At 39.4% G+C, this 17,133-nt stretch overlaps 1 protein-coding gene across 4 annotated transcripts in view; it reads right to left on the bottom strand.

Moving 5' to 3' along the window:
- The window catches only part of MAST4 (microtubule associated serine/threonine kinase family member 4), a 286,598-nt gene that overhangs the window by 217,823 nt on the left and 51,642 nt on the right, over positions 1 to 17,133 (bottom strand). For all 4 annotated transcript variants that reach the window (XM_039566713.1, XM_039566712.1, XM_039566711.1 and 1 more), the window contains exon 2: positions 6,827 to 6,980. In XM_039566713.1, the coding sequence (XP_039422647.1) occupies positions 6,827 to 6,980 (154 nt within the window). The remainder of the gene's footprint in view (positions 1 to 6,826; positions 6,981 to 17,133) is intronic.

Here is a 17,133-nt window from a genome sequence, read left to right on the forward strand (position 1 = left end):
CAAACCAGGAGTCCCGTGGAAAGGAAATATATATGGACAGACAGATTCTTGCTAGCTGTTTCAGAGATGTTTATTTCTCCAGCCGCATGGCCGGAGCTCTGCCCAGGAACTGTTCCAGTCACGGGACCAAGGGTCCTTCTGCCCGCGCAGGGAACACAAACCAACCAATGGGAACGAGGCTGAGCAGGGGCAGGGAAGCCCCGTGTCTGTGCCCTCAGGGCCCCTCTGCCAGGGCTACACGGCGGGGGAGGGACCCCAACATACATCCAGTCCTGACATGCATCACAACGAAAGCCATTTTGAAACATACTTCTGCTCTAAGAGGGGAAGAAAATGCAGGAAGTAAAATTTCGTATTAAAAGGTGAACCTGATAAGAGCTTTGGCACTGGCAGTCATTCTTACCCCACATCCTACAGCACCCCAGCTTCTGGGACTGGGGGCAGGCCAACGGAGTGCACCCAGACACAGGGCTTTTCATGGAGTGGTGTAATCATGTATTGTACTCATACATTCCTGGTGTAAATATGTATAATTCCTTCCACAACAGGAAGAAATTTTGATTATGTACACAGGAAATACGGAACACTTCCTCTTACCTATACCAAGCGGCCATCATTAATAGAAATAATCCTTTTTTTAAATCACATCATCATTATAATAAGCAGTTGTACATAATGGGAAGGTCCCATTCCCAAAGAGGTTTCAAGGTACAAATCACATGATTGTACAAGTTCAGCTTTCCCCATTCACCAAGACAACTTGGTTGTCAACCAAACAGTTGACATTGTAACACTTAATGGAGCTAATCTCCATTTTCAACAATACTCATAATTTATACAGCCCAATGTTTGTGAAAATTCTGCTACTGCCAACTGCTCCCCTGTATGAATGGGGAAAATCTCCTCTTCCAAGTCCTGCCAGCACATGCCAACCCATGGATAAGACAACAGCTTGTTTTTCATGGACCATAAAGCTGTTGATCTTTCTGCTAATTAGCGTTAGCAGAGTGATGAATCTCTGAAGCAAAAAACAGACTGAGAACCCCCAAATTCATTTCAAGTCAAACACAGATTAATTATATGGGAATAACAACAATTGTTGAGTATATTTGGATGACTGATGACTCAGAGGTGGAAAGCTGACCAAAGCAAGAATATTAAAAATGTATAAATCACAAGATTTTTTTGGTTTTAGCTCTTCGTGATCTGTAGACAATATGTGATCAGAAGAACATGAAGTAATTTTACAAAAGTAAAGTGCTTTAGGATCCTTGGACTAAAGATTCTATAAAATGAAATTTTTATGTATTATGTTACCTGTACTTGTGTAAGATCAATATAAACCTAGCTGGTAACAGCCCTACCACAGTTAGACACAATTACCCCAGCAGGAATTCTTTCCCAAATAGTTATTGATGAGATAACAGTAGGCAAGACAAGAAGTTCAAACCATAGGTAACAAAGTGTATTTTTTTCATTGTCTGTAATGGCAGAGCTTAGCAGTACAGTATAGAAACAATGGAGTTAGGTGCAGCACTCTCCAAAATACGAATTCTTCCCAGAAATACGTTCTCATATCTTTCAGAAGTAGAAAGGGAGAAAGCAATCTCCAAATGCTGCACAGCAGCTGAGAAGACAGAACAGGGCTGCACTGCCCACCACGGGGAAAGCGAGGAGCAGCAGCGGGACATGAAAGTAAGGGCCATTTGTTGTGCCTGTCCGAGTGATTTGCCAGGTTAACCCTCTCCATGGTAAAAACTCATTTAATTTCTCATCCTTTCACATTACCTTCTGCTATGGATTCTATAAGCATCTCTATTACAGCAAACTAAAATCTGTAGACAATTTAAGTCAAAAACCCTCTGACTATAGACAGCCCTTTGAAGTTTGTGCAGATCAAGAAAACCAGCCACCACAGAAAAGCAGCTTTTTAATTAAACATCTTTTCTCCTAATTCGAAACAAGTTTTAAAGTCCCAGTCTGTGCACCACTAGGAATCCTTAAGAAGGCAATCTACAGCTACAGCAAGAGGCATTTATATAGATGTGTATTAAACAGATGTCTATTGTCCCAAGAATAACAGAGCTGATCTCAGCTAACCATACTTTCCTCTCAAATTTGTCTAGCACACCTCCAATGCCCCTGCACCCAGAGGGCACCAGCAATCCTCTTTTCCCTCTGTATCTGACCTAGGGCTATGAAACAAGCAGTTACACCTCAGCTTTGTGGCAGGGCTTATCCTGCAGTTCAACAACATGTGCGAGGATTGTGTTTTACACTGTCTGTGGCACAAGCAGAACTTCTAAAGATCCAGTTTACTTTCCCAGACAGAGGGTGTGGCAAGCACTGTTATGGGCATGTGTTCATGCAGGGAAGGGGGAATGTGGAGCAGAGAGAAGTTAGGACACAGCAGAAGAGAAAAAGGCAAATACTGATTATAACGTGATTATGTTACCCAAAACTTTATAACGTGTTGGAAACATGACCTTTTAAATTAAAAGACGAATTGGTCATAAATTACATTCAAATCCTTTTACTCTTGAGATTGTTTCAGCTCATGAAAGTTTATGTTTAGCAACCACAGTTATGAAATACTATTTTTCATCTTGTCTTTCTATTAAACAGGACTGTTAGCACTTCACAACAAGAACTATTAAGGCAGATTTGCTAGACTAATAGCAGGCCACATGCTATACACTCCATCCCAAACTCAGTCTCTGTTTTTCCAGAAGTCTTCCTCCGTGGCAATGAAGATTAAAGAAAGCAATACTATTGCAACAATTGTATTGAAGAGACTTTTCCAAAATACAGGAGCATGGTATCTCCAGGAACCAGTATTCATTTCTTTTATTGGACAAACTTTAATTAGTGACTGTGTAGCAATTTTCACCACAAAGCAATAGTAGATTTAGTCTCAAAAACATTGATTTAATTTTCCTTCTACTTTGAAAAGCATTCTTTGCTTGTCACTGAAAACACGTGGTTGCTGGATTGCTTAAAACTATGCAACTTAGGGGAAAAAATTTGGCTCCAGTCTCCCTGAAGCTGTGTCAAAAATAATTTCAGTTTCTATCCCACCTCTGCAGGTTTCCAACCCTCTTCTCCCTTGTGTTGATTTCCCACTGGAAAGACCCAGTACATCATTCTCAATTTTTCTCATATTCATATGTAATTTACTTCAGCCAATTCAGTGTAGTAGGTTCTCAGTAACTGTAATCCTTCAGGTTTTGCAAGTCTCATTCAATATATTGCAACAATACAGATTTTATTTCTTCTCATATGTCCTGCATAACATTATTCCCTCCTGTAAAGCCCAATAAACTCATTTATTTGGGATCTATTCCCAGAGATAAAACCCCTGTCTATTTACCTGTATTAGTATTCAGCCCTACAGGAATTAACTATCCTATTTTATATAAACAAATAAATTTTGGGTTGTTTGTTTTCATTGTTAATACTGCTTATGCTCTATGGCTCAACAATACTATGTTTTTAACAGCCAAAGAAAGGGAAAGTAACATACACAGTACAATTCACTTTTCTAACATTTGGAGTGAGCAACACACACCAGCGTAAAAATATTCCACAAATTTGCAAGCTAGGAGTCTTCTCTCTTGCTTCACTTACTCCCACCTTATGTATTTTAGGAGTTGAACATTTTTAAAAGCAGAGGCAGAGACTGAACTGTAAATAATTTCAAAGATACTCTTCTGGACTATTTTCCAATAAACTGATACCCACTGTTAAGATAGCACTTAGAGGGGTATTAAAAGTAACAAAAGAGAAGAAAGAATAAAGGAAGACAGTAATCAATGCACAGTGATATTAAAGATCAAGTACTTTCTCTAATTACAGGCCTCCAAATACTTTTCCCCCTTTAAGGACAAGAATATGTTTCCAGAAACAGTAAAACAGAAATTTGGGAGGGAATGTGTGAGCACAGAAGTAATCCCTTACAAAGCACGTGTCAGCTCACCTTAAAAGCAAGATTTCTTGTGCCCCACTTCTTCCTTTTATTTTTTTTTTTTAATGACACTGTGATTCTTGTAGTTTCAAACCAGAGCAGCAAATCACTCTTAATCCTTAAAGAAATGTAAAAAACCCCCAAAACTTCAGTATGCAAGAAAAGGTATGTAAACACACGACCAAAGCAACACTGAAATTATTAACTTCAGATTACTGAACATTTGAAACAACTTTAGGAATTAGTTCCCTATCTGTAGTGGTTTCTTTAAAACATTTGCAAAAAAAATCCCAAAAGAATATAAAGAACTTTCTGTCATCACAATGAGTTTGATTAATTTAATCAGTATCATGAAAGCTGTTAAGATATTTAAACTATTTTAAGATACCAAAGCCCAAGGGTATTAAGGTTCATTTAAAGTGCATTGGTAATAAAGCAGTTTAACATCATTGCACACTATATTCCTAAACCCTGACATGAGACCCTGCACAACATATTGGATGCAGACAAAAAGCATATCCATTTCCCTTTATAAAGGCCTCAAGCAGTAGTTCAAGCACAGAGATAAAGACTATGGCAGCAGAGCACAATTGCTACATTTGTTTTTGATTAGGCTGTCTTCTTCCGCTTTATCTGCATGGCTTAAGTGGCAAAGATCAATTTTTAAAGACCACCACTCCACTTTAAAGTTAAACAGAAACAAAATTTAAAAACACACCACAGCTCCTGCTGAAATAATAAGTATGCTAGCAGTTTTAGTTTCAGTAAAACTGTAGTTTGATTTACACTCCAAGCTTTCAGAGCTGTAACACCCCAGAGCTGCTGGGAGAGTTTACTGAAATGGCTACCAAAATTGACACTTGTCTGCTGCAGGTCACTTATCTTTCACGAAAGCCCATATGGATCACAAACACTCTTCCACTGTTTCTGAAAGCTTCATAACAACTTTTGATAAAAATTAAGTTGCAAGGGAAATGACGGCTCTTACCATAGTGACACTAAAAATCAGAGCAACGATTATGTGATGACATGATACAAGAAATTCTGGTAGTAGCATATGTTTTTCCTTCAAATAAAGAGTGAGACAGTTCAATTTTTTAAGTACTTTAGGTTTCTAAGGACAAAATTATTGGTCTTGTACCAGAAGCCTTGTAGGTGATTTTAAACTGGTGAATACAAAGAGAGGTATTGCTATATATATATTGCTATATTCTTGGAGCTTCTTCCAGGGAAATGTTAAGGAAAGGGGTAGGAGGGAAGTGAGAAAAGCCAATACTCTAAAAGTACTCCTCAGACATTTACAGCGGAAGAGTCAGCTCTATCCACTGTGGAACCATTTTTCATGCCCAGGTGAAAACAGCTCTGAACAATGCATAGAATTTAGAGACAGAGAACAGTCCTATCTCAAGTAAACACCTTTTCAACTTCCTCTAACCTGAATTTCATGTGCTTGATTCTAATATCAATTGACAGCACTTTGACACGCAAAACAACTTCCTCATGAAGGGAAGTGGAGGGGCAAACACTGACTTCTTATCTCTGGTGAGCAGTGACAGGACTGAGGGAATGGAGTGAAGCTGAAACAGGGGAGGTTTAGGTTGGGTATCAGGAAAAGGTTCTTCACCCAAGGGAGGTCAGGCACTGGGACAGGCTCCCCAGGGAACTGGTCATGGCACCAGCCTGACAGAGTTCAAGAAGCATTTGGACAATGCTCTCAGGCACATGGTGTGATTCTCGGGGATGTCCTGTGCAGGGCCAGGAGTTGGACTTTATGATCCTTTGTGGGTCCCTTCCAACTCAGCATATTCTGTTATTCTGTGAAATTTCTATCTTCCAGTAAAATTACTAAAATCTACTGTCCCTCTTGCCAAGTACAACAAATTCTTCAAACTGGTAACCATTAGGTATTTAGGAACACACTTAACTAAAATTCTAGTGAATTTAAAATTTATTTTTCTTGAAATACACCAAAGTCCCTATTTTTTTATATTCAATTTGCTCCATAATCAAAATCAATCAGTCTTCAGTGACCATCACAGCCACAGAGCTCCCAGTAAACAGTCACAATACCAGCACCTAGTATCTAGGAAGATGCTACTGGGGCAGGGAGGGCCTGAGCCCCCCTCCAGCATCCTGCTACCTCTGCATGGCTCCACAGAGGAGAAGCTGCAGTCCACAGCCTGTGGCTAGCTGGTAATCCTGTTCCTCCCCTTTGAGTATTCCACCACATAAATGAGGCTAAACTGCTTTTTCTTTAATGAAATCAAGTCTGAAGGGACCATACAGTCTTAGGCTGCACCAGGAGAAGTTCAGGTCAGAGGCCAGGAAAAAATTCTTCACTGAAAGAGTGATTGGGCACTGGAATCATCTGCCCAGGCCGATGGTGCAGTCACCATCCCTGGATATGTTTAAAAAAAAAACTGGACGTGGCGCTCAGTGCCATGGTTTACTTGATGAGGAGGTGTTAGGTCATAGGCTGTACTTGATGATCTCAAAGGTCTGTTCCAACCTAGTTCATTCTGTGATTCTGTAATCCATGCACTTCAACTCCTTGAGGAAACAAGATATACGTAATCCCATGGATGGATGCCCATGAGTCAGCAAAATAAATGCCGCAGTCATGAAAATCTCAAGATAGGGGTCATTTTCAGGCTGTGCTTGGCCACCTATCCACAGCCCATAGAGGCAGAACCTCAAACACAACTCATCTCGCTAACTGTCAGGGAACCCACGTGGAAGAGACTTACAGAAACTCCAGGTGGAGCTCACATCTACCCTAAGGAGTTCAGCCACAAGGCAAACACCAGGGGTCAAGTTGCCATCAGCTCCGCAAGTGCTAAATCTCCAGGTGACATTACTTACCAGTCAAAGCTCCTCCAAGGCTTCCTCTTCTGAGCTGTCTCCCATCTTCACTCAACTGCCTCTTAAATTTAGGAGACTTTCCAAGGCCAGAAGACACCTCAGGACTGCTGGATTTTCGAAAAGGCATAGGTGGGGGTGATAATATGTGATCAAGCTGCAAAGAAATAGAAAAAAAAATATAACTGTACTGTTTAAAATGCTTATCTTCATTGAAAGAAAAAACATCTTCAACTAAAGATTATGACAACATTTGGGAAAAAAAGATCCCAAAGATCTTAAGGTAACTAATTTGCTAACTAAAAAGAAGTATTTTGCACGTGCCAGATTTGTGTCTGGCTGTGCAAGAAAGCCATCCTCTTCTTGAACAGCTCACACCACCTCCAATCACTCTCACACAAGAAGTAGTTTTTATAGAGGTCCCCTCTCTAAAGGTGCAAGGGATCATACTTAAGCTTACTCAACCTTCCATAATGCAGCCTTTCTGCAGCTGCGAACCACCTGATCTGGAAACCTATTCCAGGCAGCGACCTGCTCCTTGAACGTTTTTCTTTTGACGATTTTTCCCTACATCCATGTCAGCAGTCACTAGATGGCACTGCACTATCAACAAAGTGAAAACCACTGCCCAGTCCGGGGAAATAATAGCAAACAGATTTATCAAAGCTGGTGAGAAAAAAATTAAATTATTCTGTTTATAAAAGAAGCATTCATTTACACTGACTTTGAAGTTAAGTGGAAATATAGATTCTTGTTCTTCAAACTGGGTTCCTGTCATCATTCCCACACATTTTAGCTGCCTGGTCTTTACAATACATCTAATGTCTCAACATTTGATTAAATCCACAAAAAGAACACAAAATGCATGTGAGCAAATACAAAGAAAGTACAAAAAAGTAGGATATACAAGTATACAAAGTAGAAAAAAGTTTAACAACCATCCTTCTCCTCAAAGTGCTGCAGTAGCATGGTGTCATTATTTTGAAAAACCCTTCAAATTTTTTTTCTGCAATATTTAAACCCTAATTCTCACTACAATTTTTTAGGAAGCCAAGCACGTCTAAGTCTTAGATTTTTACAGTTCGTGTACCAAGACTTATCAGCCAGAAAATCTACACATCACCTGCATACCTGACTCCTTCATCCTCTTTGTCCACTGAAAGGAAGGAGTCAAGGTCACCAGAAACACTGATGAAGCTGCACAGCAAAGCCCATTTTTGCTTACAGTTAATCCCACAGCAATGTACTGTCTTCCCTACAAAGCATTTTGAATCCCATGTTTAGTTCCCTATGTATTTAATATTTCAGGTTAGTTATTGTTTTGGGGTTTGTTTTAAAGGTTTCCTTAATCAAATCTGCAGTTAATTGGAAGTGTACATACACTCCAAAGCATTAAGAAATGCAATTGATTTCTGATTCTGCTTCTTCAGTATATTAAGGCTCATTCATGTTCATAACAGACACTGAAGTATTTGACTAACTCACAGCCCATGCCTTTAGCAATTTCCTAAAATGAGTGGTTTTGGGGTCACAAAGAATATTTACTTAACCATTGTTACTATTTATCTTTCACAAACACAGACATATCACAAATATTTGTATTTACAACTTCTAAGATACCTCACAAGGTGAATTTACAAATTAAATACAAACTACTCTTTTAAAAAGGAGGCAACTGACAAGAGCTGACTTCTAAAAAAACACCATTTTCAGAGTCTTTCATGTAAGTCCAAAAGCAAATACTCAAACTGCTTATGGATGGATGGATCCCTGAGATGCTTTAGTTCTAGACTCCAAATTAGTCCAAGCATCTGAAGATGACATGATCCCATCAAGGTTTTAAGTGAGTTACTGGCAAAAATTCATGCTCTTTCTTAAAACAGATTCACACTTCAAAGTAACCAACCACATTTTAAATCTCTTTTTCCCTGAACTAGGATTCATCAAACTTTTAAATGACAGAAGGGGAGAAAAAAAATCAATACATGCACTAAGCTCCCTACACATGAGCACTTAAGCCAACATAACAGAATTTTGCATCTTCCATCCTCTCATCTTTTCCCCTTTTAACCAGGTATTCAACCTTTATGTTTGTTCAAGTGACTCCCACAATGAATAGACTTGTACATTCCACAACATGCAGTCTGATTTAAAGTCATTATTTCCAATTAAGCTGTGCTCTATTTTCACAGCTTTCAGGGTTTCAGAAGAAATTTTAAGACAGCACTGTAGTACAAACCAGCACAGTACCATCTAGGTCTTAATTCATAATTTAAGATGCTTTCCCAGCTTCAGAAAAATATGTTTGAGAGCTAAGACAGTTTAAATATTAGCCCCCATTAGCTCATAGTTTTAACACCAATGCCCTGCCAGCATTCTCTTGCCCCCTTGTTGCTAAGTGACTCTATCACACCAAAAGACATTTATAAAGTCTAACACTACAAAGAAACAACCTGGAACTACAAGATTTAGTATTTTCGTATTGATGGCCAACTCCTGCTTCACAGGAACAATTATACATGTATCAACAAAGCATATCTGGAAGCTATCCAAAGACTCATTTTTGTTTCCAAAGGGCCAAAATAACCTAAGAGCATGTAAAACGTGTATTTGACAAGAGTCTGTACATTCTAACTGATACTGCAGTAAACCAAGAAGAGTAGACAAGGATATAGCCTTTAATAGCCTTGACATAACAGCTCTGGACACCCAGGAAATAGGAGAGAAATGGACTGCAGAAAGTATCCAGGCTTGCAAGCTCCCTTCCTGTGCTACTCTCAAAGGATAGACAGCAACATGTACCAGAACTAGAGGGGTTTTATAGCCCCCAGTCAAACCTCACATCAAGCAAAGGTCTTTGCAGCAGATGAGAGGCTTTCTGCCCTCAATGGAACTGCCTTCCCATCCTACCAGGCAGAGCACTCAAGTCCAAGGAAACAAACAGAAAACATTAAATCCTACTTCCTTGGACCACAATCTGATTCTAAAGATGCGTAACATGTTACATATTCAAATTTTACAAAGTGGTTAATTCAGTAAAAAAGACACTACCATCATTCAGTAAGAAGATTATATCAAAGTCAAGTAAATAACTAGCAAGACCTATTCAAACTTATTATATTTATTTGAAATACCTCCTGGGAACTTGAACACTGTGAGAGTTCAGGTTGTGCATTTTACCAGGGACAGATTAGACACTGCTGTCCACAGGACAGCATTAAAGCAACTAGAGGACAGCTGAAATTCTACCAGAGGTATTTTAAGTAATTTTACCTAAGCTGCTTCTAACTCAGCACTCAGTTTTGCCCATCCACAATTAGCACTCTGCTGGTATTTACTTCAGACTTACTAGCTATATGGACATGTGCTGATAACCAGGGCTTGGTTGGCACCCCTATTTCATCTGTCAAATTTGCTTGACCCCAAGTTGCAAGGAATACAATAGCTGTATCCCTGCAGGCAGTTTCCAACAGACACACATTCATGTTACACCTTGAGGATCTGGCTATCCCATGCTCTGCCCACTGTCTTACCACTGCACTCAGGCTGCAGCCATACCCTTCTCTCAACACCCTTTGAAAAGAAATGCTAGTGACCTCAGGAGCACAGGGATAACAGAGGGCAGGATTCTTCAGCCAGAAAATGGTAACAGTGAAAAATGAAAGCTGTGAAAACAAGTGTATTTGAGTACCCTGTATCTAAAGTACAAGGAGGGGTTAAGTTAGCCTTAGAGCGTATACAGGCTGCTTAGAGAGGGATTTTTAATCAGTGCACATCTCGCCACCAGTCTCTGCTGTTAATATTCACAATGCATGGATAGTTAACTTATTTAAAAGCTTCCCTCCCCCAACATTAAGTAACACCTTCTCAACAAAGGCACTTTGAAAGACAGAAAACACACAGCAAACTCCAACCTCTGAAGAACATTTACTTCTTCCAATCCATTTTTACATACATTTAATAAAATAATCTCCCTATGTTATGTCATAGGTACGAAGAATTTCTACAGAAGCACTGCAAAATTTAGGAGATAGAAGCTTTAACAAAACCCTACTTGCTTCCTTCATGCCTATGAACCTTACAAAAAGGAACAATGAGTATTATTAGAGGAGAAAGGTTTAAAAACTACATAGAACAGAGTATCAAAATATCCTTACCATAGACTTCTACACGTAGATTTAGAGATCCTATAGAAACAATTTGAGTGATAGTCTCCTTGAGTTATACAAGAATCAATTTGTTCTCAAACAATTTTTTCTGTATCTTCAAGCTATTAATTTTCTGTGTGAATAGAATCAGATACATTCTTCTGAAGAAAATTATTCCCATACTGTACTATGGACTTTTAACAGCTCACCTACTCAAAAAGGATTATACTAATATTTTTTAAAACCTCAGTAGCATTAAATCCACCTATCTACCATCACGTATTTATTCTAAAGCTAGAATGAATTCTCTGCTTGATAATTGTATCATCAAATAGTCCCATCAAGTACATCAGCTCACATGTCCTTATGAAAATTAAGGACATGACAACTTATTCAAAATAAGACCTTGCATCAGTGTTCAGGAGCACAATTTGAGCTGAGTACATAATGAGGAGTGAGGCAGTCAGAAGGAAAATGCATTTCAGGAGAGAAAATTCATGGTACAAGGTGAATGAAGCTAAGAGAACACAATCACACTGATAAGACCAGGATAAGGAGAATAAACTGTTCTGGGCTGATGAGATCTGTTGCAACATGGAGTGCCTTTTCTCAATAAAAATTAAATTGAAATGAGAACTGAACTCATCTGATCAGCTCCACTTTTTTTTGCAACACCCACTACGGTTTCACTGTCCAAAATATTTCACTTCCAACCTCCCCCAATTGCTCCATAGGCAATTCTTCTACTTCCCACAGAAACTGGGAAATAGTGGTCAAGTATTCAGTCTTAAAAATATGAACAAAGATGTTGTATTAAGCAATTCCATTTCTTCCTCCTGAATGCAGCACAACTTCTCTCTACCTCAGATCATGCTCTGTATGCATATGCAGTCCTAAAGTTTCCATAAAAGGGCTGTGCACCATCACCCATTTTACATCTCCCCCAGTCAGGCACCAATCCAAAAAAGAGATGCATTACCTGGAAACTCTCACATATAGTGTATCAGAAGTAGAAAATATCCAGTGTGGTTTTACTGTTTAGGGTTTTTTCCATTATCAACCCAAAGTCCTGAAAGAAAATTACTCTAAGTATGTTGTCAAGAAATATGACAAATCACAGATGTTTAAAGAAGTGAGAAAGCAACAGGCTCCAGTCCTATGCAGACAAAAGTACAGAAGCCTCCCTGGTGTTGAAGAGCGATTCAGTCATTCAGTAAAAACTCTCATTGTAAAGTTATATGCTTAACAGGAGCATGGCTTCACAAACCTTACAAATCCCTACTGTCTCTTGCATCTTCAAACATAAGCTATGCCAGAAGCAAGCTAGCTAAGACCCACCACTAGTTCAACAGTGATTAACCCCTTACACTCCTAGTAGTCTGCTTTGATATAAATCAATCTCTTTCTTCATGTTATTTACACTGGGTTCCTCTCAGCACGCTGTCTCTCTGTGCGGCTTCTTCGCAAGCATTTTAAGCACAGTTGCTGCAAGACAATAGCCCAGCAAAGTATTTTTTTGAGGCAAGCTGTACAAACTTACTTCAGCTGGGCATGGGGGAGAGGTATGTTCTTATCATTTAAATACCCTCCCTAAGTCTAATTACATTTGGCACAGATACGTGAGTTTTGATTAGCTGCACTGACACAGAGAGCAACACTGAATATAATCTTATTTACAGATAGGATTGTACCTTCCAAAAGCATCTTAGAATTCATTTTAAAATACATTTTAGTCAGTTAAGAGCATACTGCAGTTTAGTTACTCCAGATACTTGACAAGAATGCAGTAGAGCCAAATCAGACTTGAAGAAGAAATGCTACAGTGGTGTAGTATAGATATCAGAGAACTCTCTCTTATAGTACCATCACAAGCAGAGGTGCAACCAAATTTCCACAGATGTCCTGCAGTAACTCATGTCTGCAACACACAAGTCCACTGCTTTTGGTCACAAGGACGTCAGCTTTTGAAGGATTCTGCTTGTGGGTGCAATCTGAGCAATCTAGGGCTATGAGTGTCCACAAACCTATATCAAACACATCAGCCGAACAAGACTGTCAGCAGCTCCAATTATATCAGCTGATGGTTGAAATACTCTACATTCCCTTTACCCACAAGCAATGTTAATTCACCTTAGTTTTGAGTACGGTTTGGAGAACAATGCAATTATTCTGAATATTCACATCTCTCAGAGCAGCCTCTGTAGAACACAGAACCACAAATAACTTACCACACAGAGATAAAAGGAAACTTCTCCAAAAAACAGCACCACTTCCAAGAAGCCATGGATAATGAAGTCAAAGAGTGGATATAAAGGAAGACTCAACAGGCTACAAGGATTTCAATGGACAGGAAAGATCCCATTTCTTGCCCCGCTTCCTACCACAATTCCTCAAAAACAAGCAGATATTTTTTCCACCACCATAGATCAAGAAGGAAGGTGACTATTTATCCCACATCTCTCCATGGGAAAGGTCTTGTTCAGCTTGGGCTGAAAGATCTCACTAGTTCTCCAGCCTAGTGGCATCTGCCATTCTAGTCCTAGACTGCAAGCCTTGGATTATCCCACTTCCCCCCGTGACCTCCAGCTTCCTTGTCAGGACAGCAACACCAGTCTGTCAGCTACGGCACAGACAGAAAGTAAGATCCTAGGCTTAATGTGGATTGAAAAGGATAAGAGACAGAAAAGGTCTTGTTTACAGGCAAATTTGCTAATCATTCATACAGTAACACTTGATTTACATGACTGCAATGTGCAACTGGCACTGCAAACATGTCCTTAGCACAGTAAAGCTCTGCGATTCACAAAGCATCACTTCTAACCATTGTATTTATTGATTTTACATCCCACATACATGCAGAAACACAGTGCTTATAATTGAAGTCACTATTCAAAATTGTCCAGTTTATTATACTGAACACATGATGTTGCATAAATAAAGAGAAGCAGCAAACAAAGTCATGATGTTTTTCCATAGCATCTTACCTATCATATCCTAGGTAGTAAAGAAACATTTTAAGAATTCTGCTAAGGATCAATAGAGACATAACCACATTATCTTGCTACCCACTCCCCACTCATTCTAGAAATGCAAATCCACACTTAAAACAATTGTATTTTTTCTTGAAAACATATCTGATGTCTGGTCAATTAAAAGAAAATAAATACAACTCAGACAAATTTGAAGTATTAGCTATAGCTATGTTAAAAAAAATCAGCTTGCATCCAAAGCTTTTTCAGAAACATATTTACACACAATTCCACAGAAAAGGAAGCACAGCATTTACAGTATTCTACAAGGCCAAAAAGTGGCCTATAAATATGCATGCACACTGCTGTCTGAGCCAATTATTACTTTACCCTTGTTAAGATTGAACAGTTTTGTTACAATACGACAGAGTCCTTCAGTTCTTGAAAGCCTCCTGTGTGCTCCATTGGTACATACAGACTCGGAGAAAGACTGCTCCCTTTCCAGGAAACAAAGGAAGCAACAGTATTTGCATTGAAGACACTGCCTCCAATAACTCAGCCTGCCCTCAGTCTCCTTGGATTTACACACCCAGCTTTAACAAACATCAAAAGATTAACAAATAGCAGGTTCTGCAAACATCGTATCAGGATCTAAAAACAAGAGCAAAAACCAGAGCAGAGTTCTAAATAAATATAGTTCAACCCATGGTTAAAAGGGATCACATAGAGCACTTTACTTGTGGGTAACATCAACCCTTTTTCATGTTATTCTGACAGTCATACAGGTACCTTCTCAAGAATGCACATGATGTGCTAAGGCCTTTTGCTTCTGACAAAAAATATCATTTCCAAACTAGGAAAAACTGTCAGCACTCCCAAAAAAGTGAAATCAAAGCATCACAAACAGGCTGCCAGCCAACATGAAGCTGCAGCAGCTCAACAGGTCAGCCCTACTAGGAAGCACACAGAGGGACCAGATCCAGCACAGCAGATTCTGTGAGGAAGTCTGTTTGAGAAGTGAACTAAAAAAGAGCATGAAAACAGAGAGCAGTGTCCCAGGGGTCTGACAAACCCACTCAGCTCTGCTGCAAGGGTACCATCTGGAAAAAAAAAAATCCCACTTTCTGCAGTGGTACAGCTCCTCTAAGCACTGCCCGGGCATCAGAAAACATGCTCATGTACATTTACCTTTGCTTCCACAGCTTTTAAAAGGGATCTGACAAAAGTAGATAAAAAAAGAAAACCCACCCTTAGCTGCCCAGATGTGCAGCAGTGCGTGCCACTGCTATGCAGCAGGAAGGATACTCCCTTCCTGCCCCTGTCCTGATGGCCATCTTGTCAGGAAAAAGCATTCCATGGTGGCGAAATTTGCTGTGACTACTGCCACATCTGCCTGTTGCAAAAGACCCAGAGAGAAGCCAGGAGGCAGCAAGACAAAGCTGGCAGAAGCACCCTATTCAGTCTGGGGGGAAATCAAGGACACAACCCAACCACAATCCTGGTGGGTAGCTCCTGGGATCTGGGAAACACCTTTGCTGGGGCAAAGGGACAAGAGCTGGAAACCTGCAGCAGAAACCCCCCCCCCCCACACACACACACTATTTCAGACATAACAAGACACTGAAGGTTTAAGTAGCAGGCATCAACACAGCAGTTCTGATCCTTTCCAGCAGGCCCATGGACACTAAGGAGCAGCAGTGGCTGACCCCCGCTGTGTCCCCACAAAGAAACTACTTGGCAGGGCAGGGAACAGCCAGTTGCAAAAAATCACGTCTTCCTAACACTAAGCACACACTTCAGAGGGTTGTTTTGTTTTCACTGGTTTATCTACTTTGAGAAGTGGGAGAGAACAAAGACAATAAAGTTTTCAGCTAAAACGGTAGGAACCAGCAAGTTTAAACAAAAGTTATTAATACTGTGACAAAGTACTATTTTCTTACCTTCTCCTGGATAAAGCCACCTCTTTGGCAGCTTTTTGTTCTTCAGTTTGCTATGGCTGTATTCATTTTCTTATTATCATATGCAGAGCCATTAGTAGCATTAGCTATGCACTATGCTCTGCTCTAGATAAAGACATTAAACTAGCCACATTGAGTATTTCCTTAATTTCTCAATGAAAGCAGGAATTAGCTACACAGCAAACTGAAAAGAACTTTGATATTTTAGACACTATAGGCAAAATTTTCACCCTTAATTATTTTAATAATCCTTTTTACAGGTCAACAAATCCATGACAAATGCATGGAAATATGTATTTATGCTCTGTGCATATGAAGGCATCCCCACACACACCGTTTTCAAACCTCTCCAGTGCTTTGGCTCTTTAACTAGCAGGATGAAAATTTAGAAAAACTAACCTTCAAAGTCACTTTCAAAAGAAAAAAAAATAATTGAAATACACAAGAAAGAAGCCTATTCATCTTAATCAGCTGTTGACACTATAATCATTTGTCTCATGGAAAAAAAAACTTCAGAGAAGAATATATATACTCTGAAAAGAGGTGGTGTGTTGCGGGTTTTTTGTTATACCATGAATACTAATGAAGGAAAAGCAGTTTAGTTCTTTATGAAATCTATTTCCATTCACATTCTCCAATGAGCTCCTAGACTACCTATAAAGGTTTCATTTATTCCATCACACTGGAAGCCTCAGAAAACTAATCGTTTATTCAAGTCTATCTGCCCCATCCATGCTCAATTAGGTCTCACTTTTCCCTCAGTTACAGCAAAATTAAAAATAAAAATGCAAGCTGAAACATTCCTGGTTCAACTGACTAGCTCCCCATAACAAAACCGCTCTGAAAAACTATTGTTTCAAGCACAGCAAGAGCTTCTTGACCATAATGCAGCATTTGAGGGACCTTCTCAGCAATTTACAAAATTCCTACTCATTAACTTATTCCTCTGACTAATGGAAAACACATCTGAAATGCAGCTTTCTAGTAAGAATTGTGTTAAGAACTAGTAAGCGATGTTAAGTATAACTGGGCATTCCAGCCACAGGAAATCACAAGTACCTCACTGTCAGAGACTGAAATATAATAGTGTATGACTTGAACATTTTCATGAAGGACTTTTAAAACTGTATTACTGTTAAAAAAAAAAAAAAAAAAAAGCTGCAGAGAAGACTACCACACCTTGAATGGTGCTCTGAGAGGCCTTGGACCACTCGCTGATGAATATAAAATGAATT

This window comes from Corvus cornix, chromosome Z (genome assembly GCF_000738735.6).
Source record: "Corvus cornix cornix isolate S_Up_H32 chromosome Z, ASM73873v5, whole genome shotgun sequence".
NCBI lineage: Eukaryota > Metazoa > Chordata > Aves > Passeriformes > Corvidae > Corvus > Corvus cornix.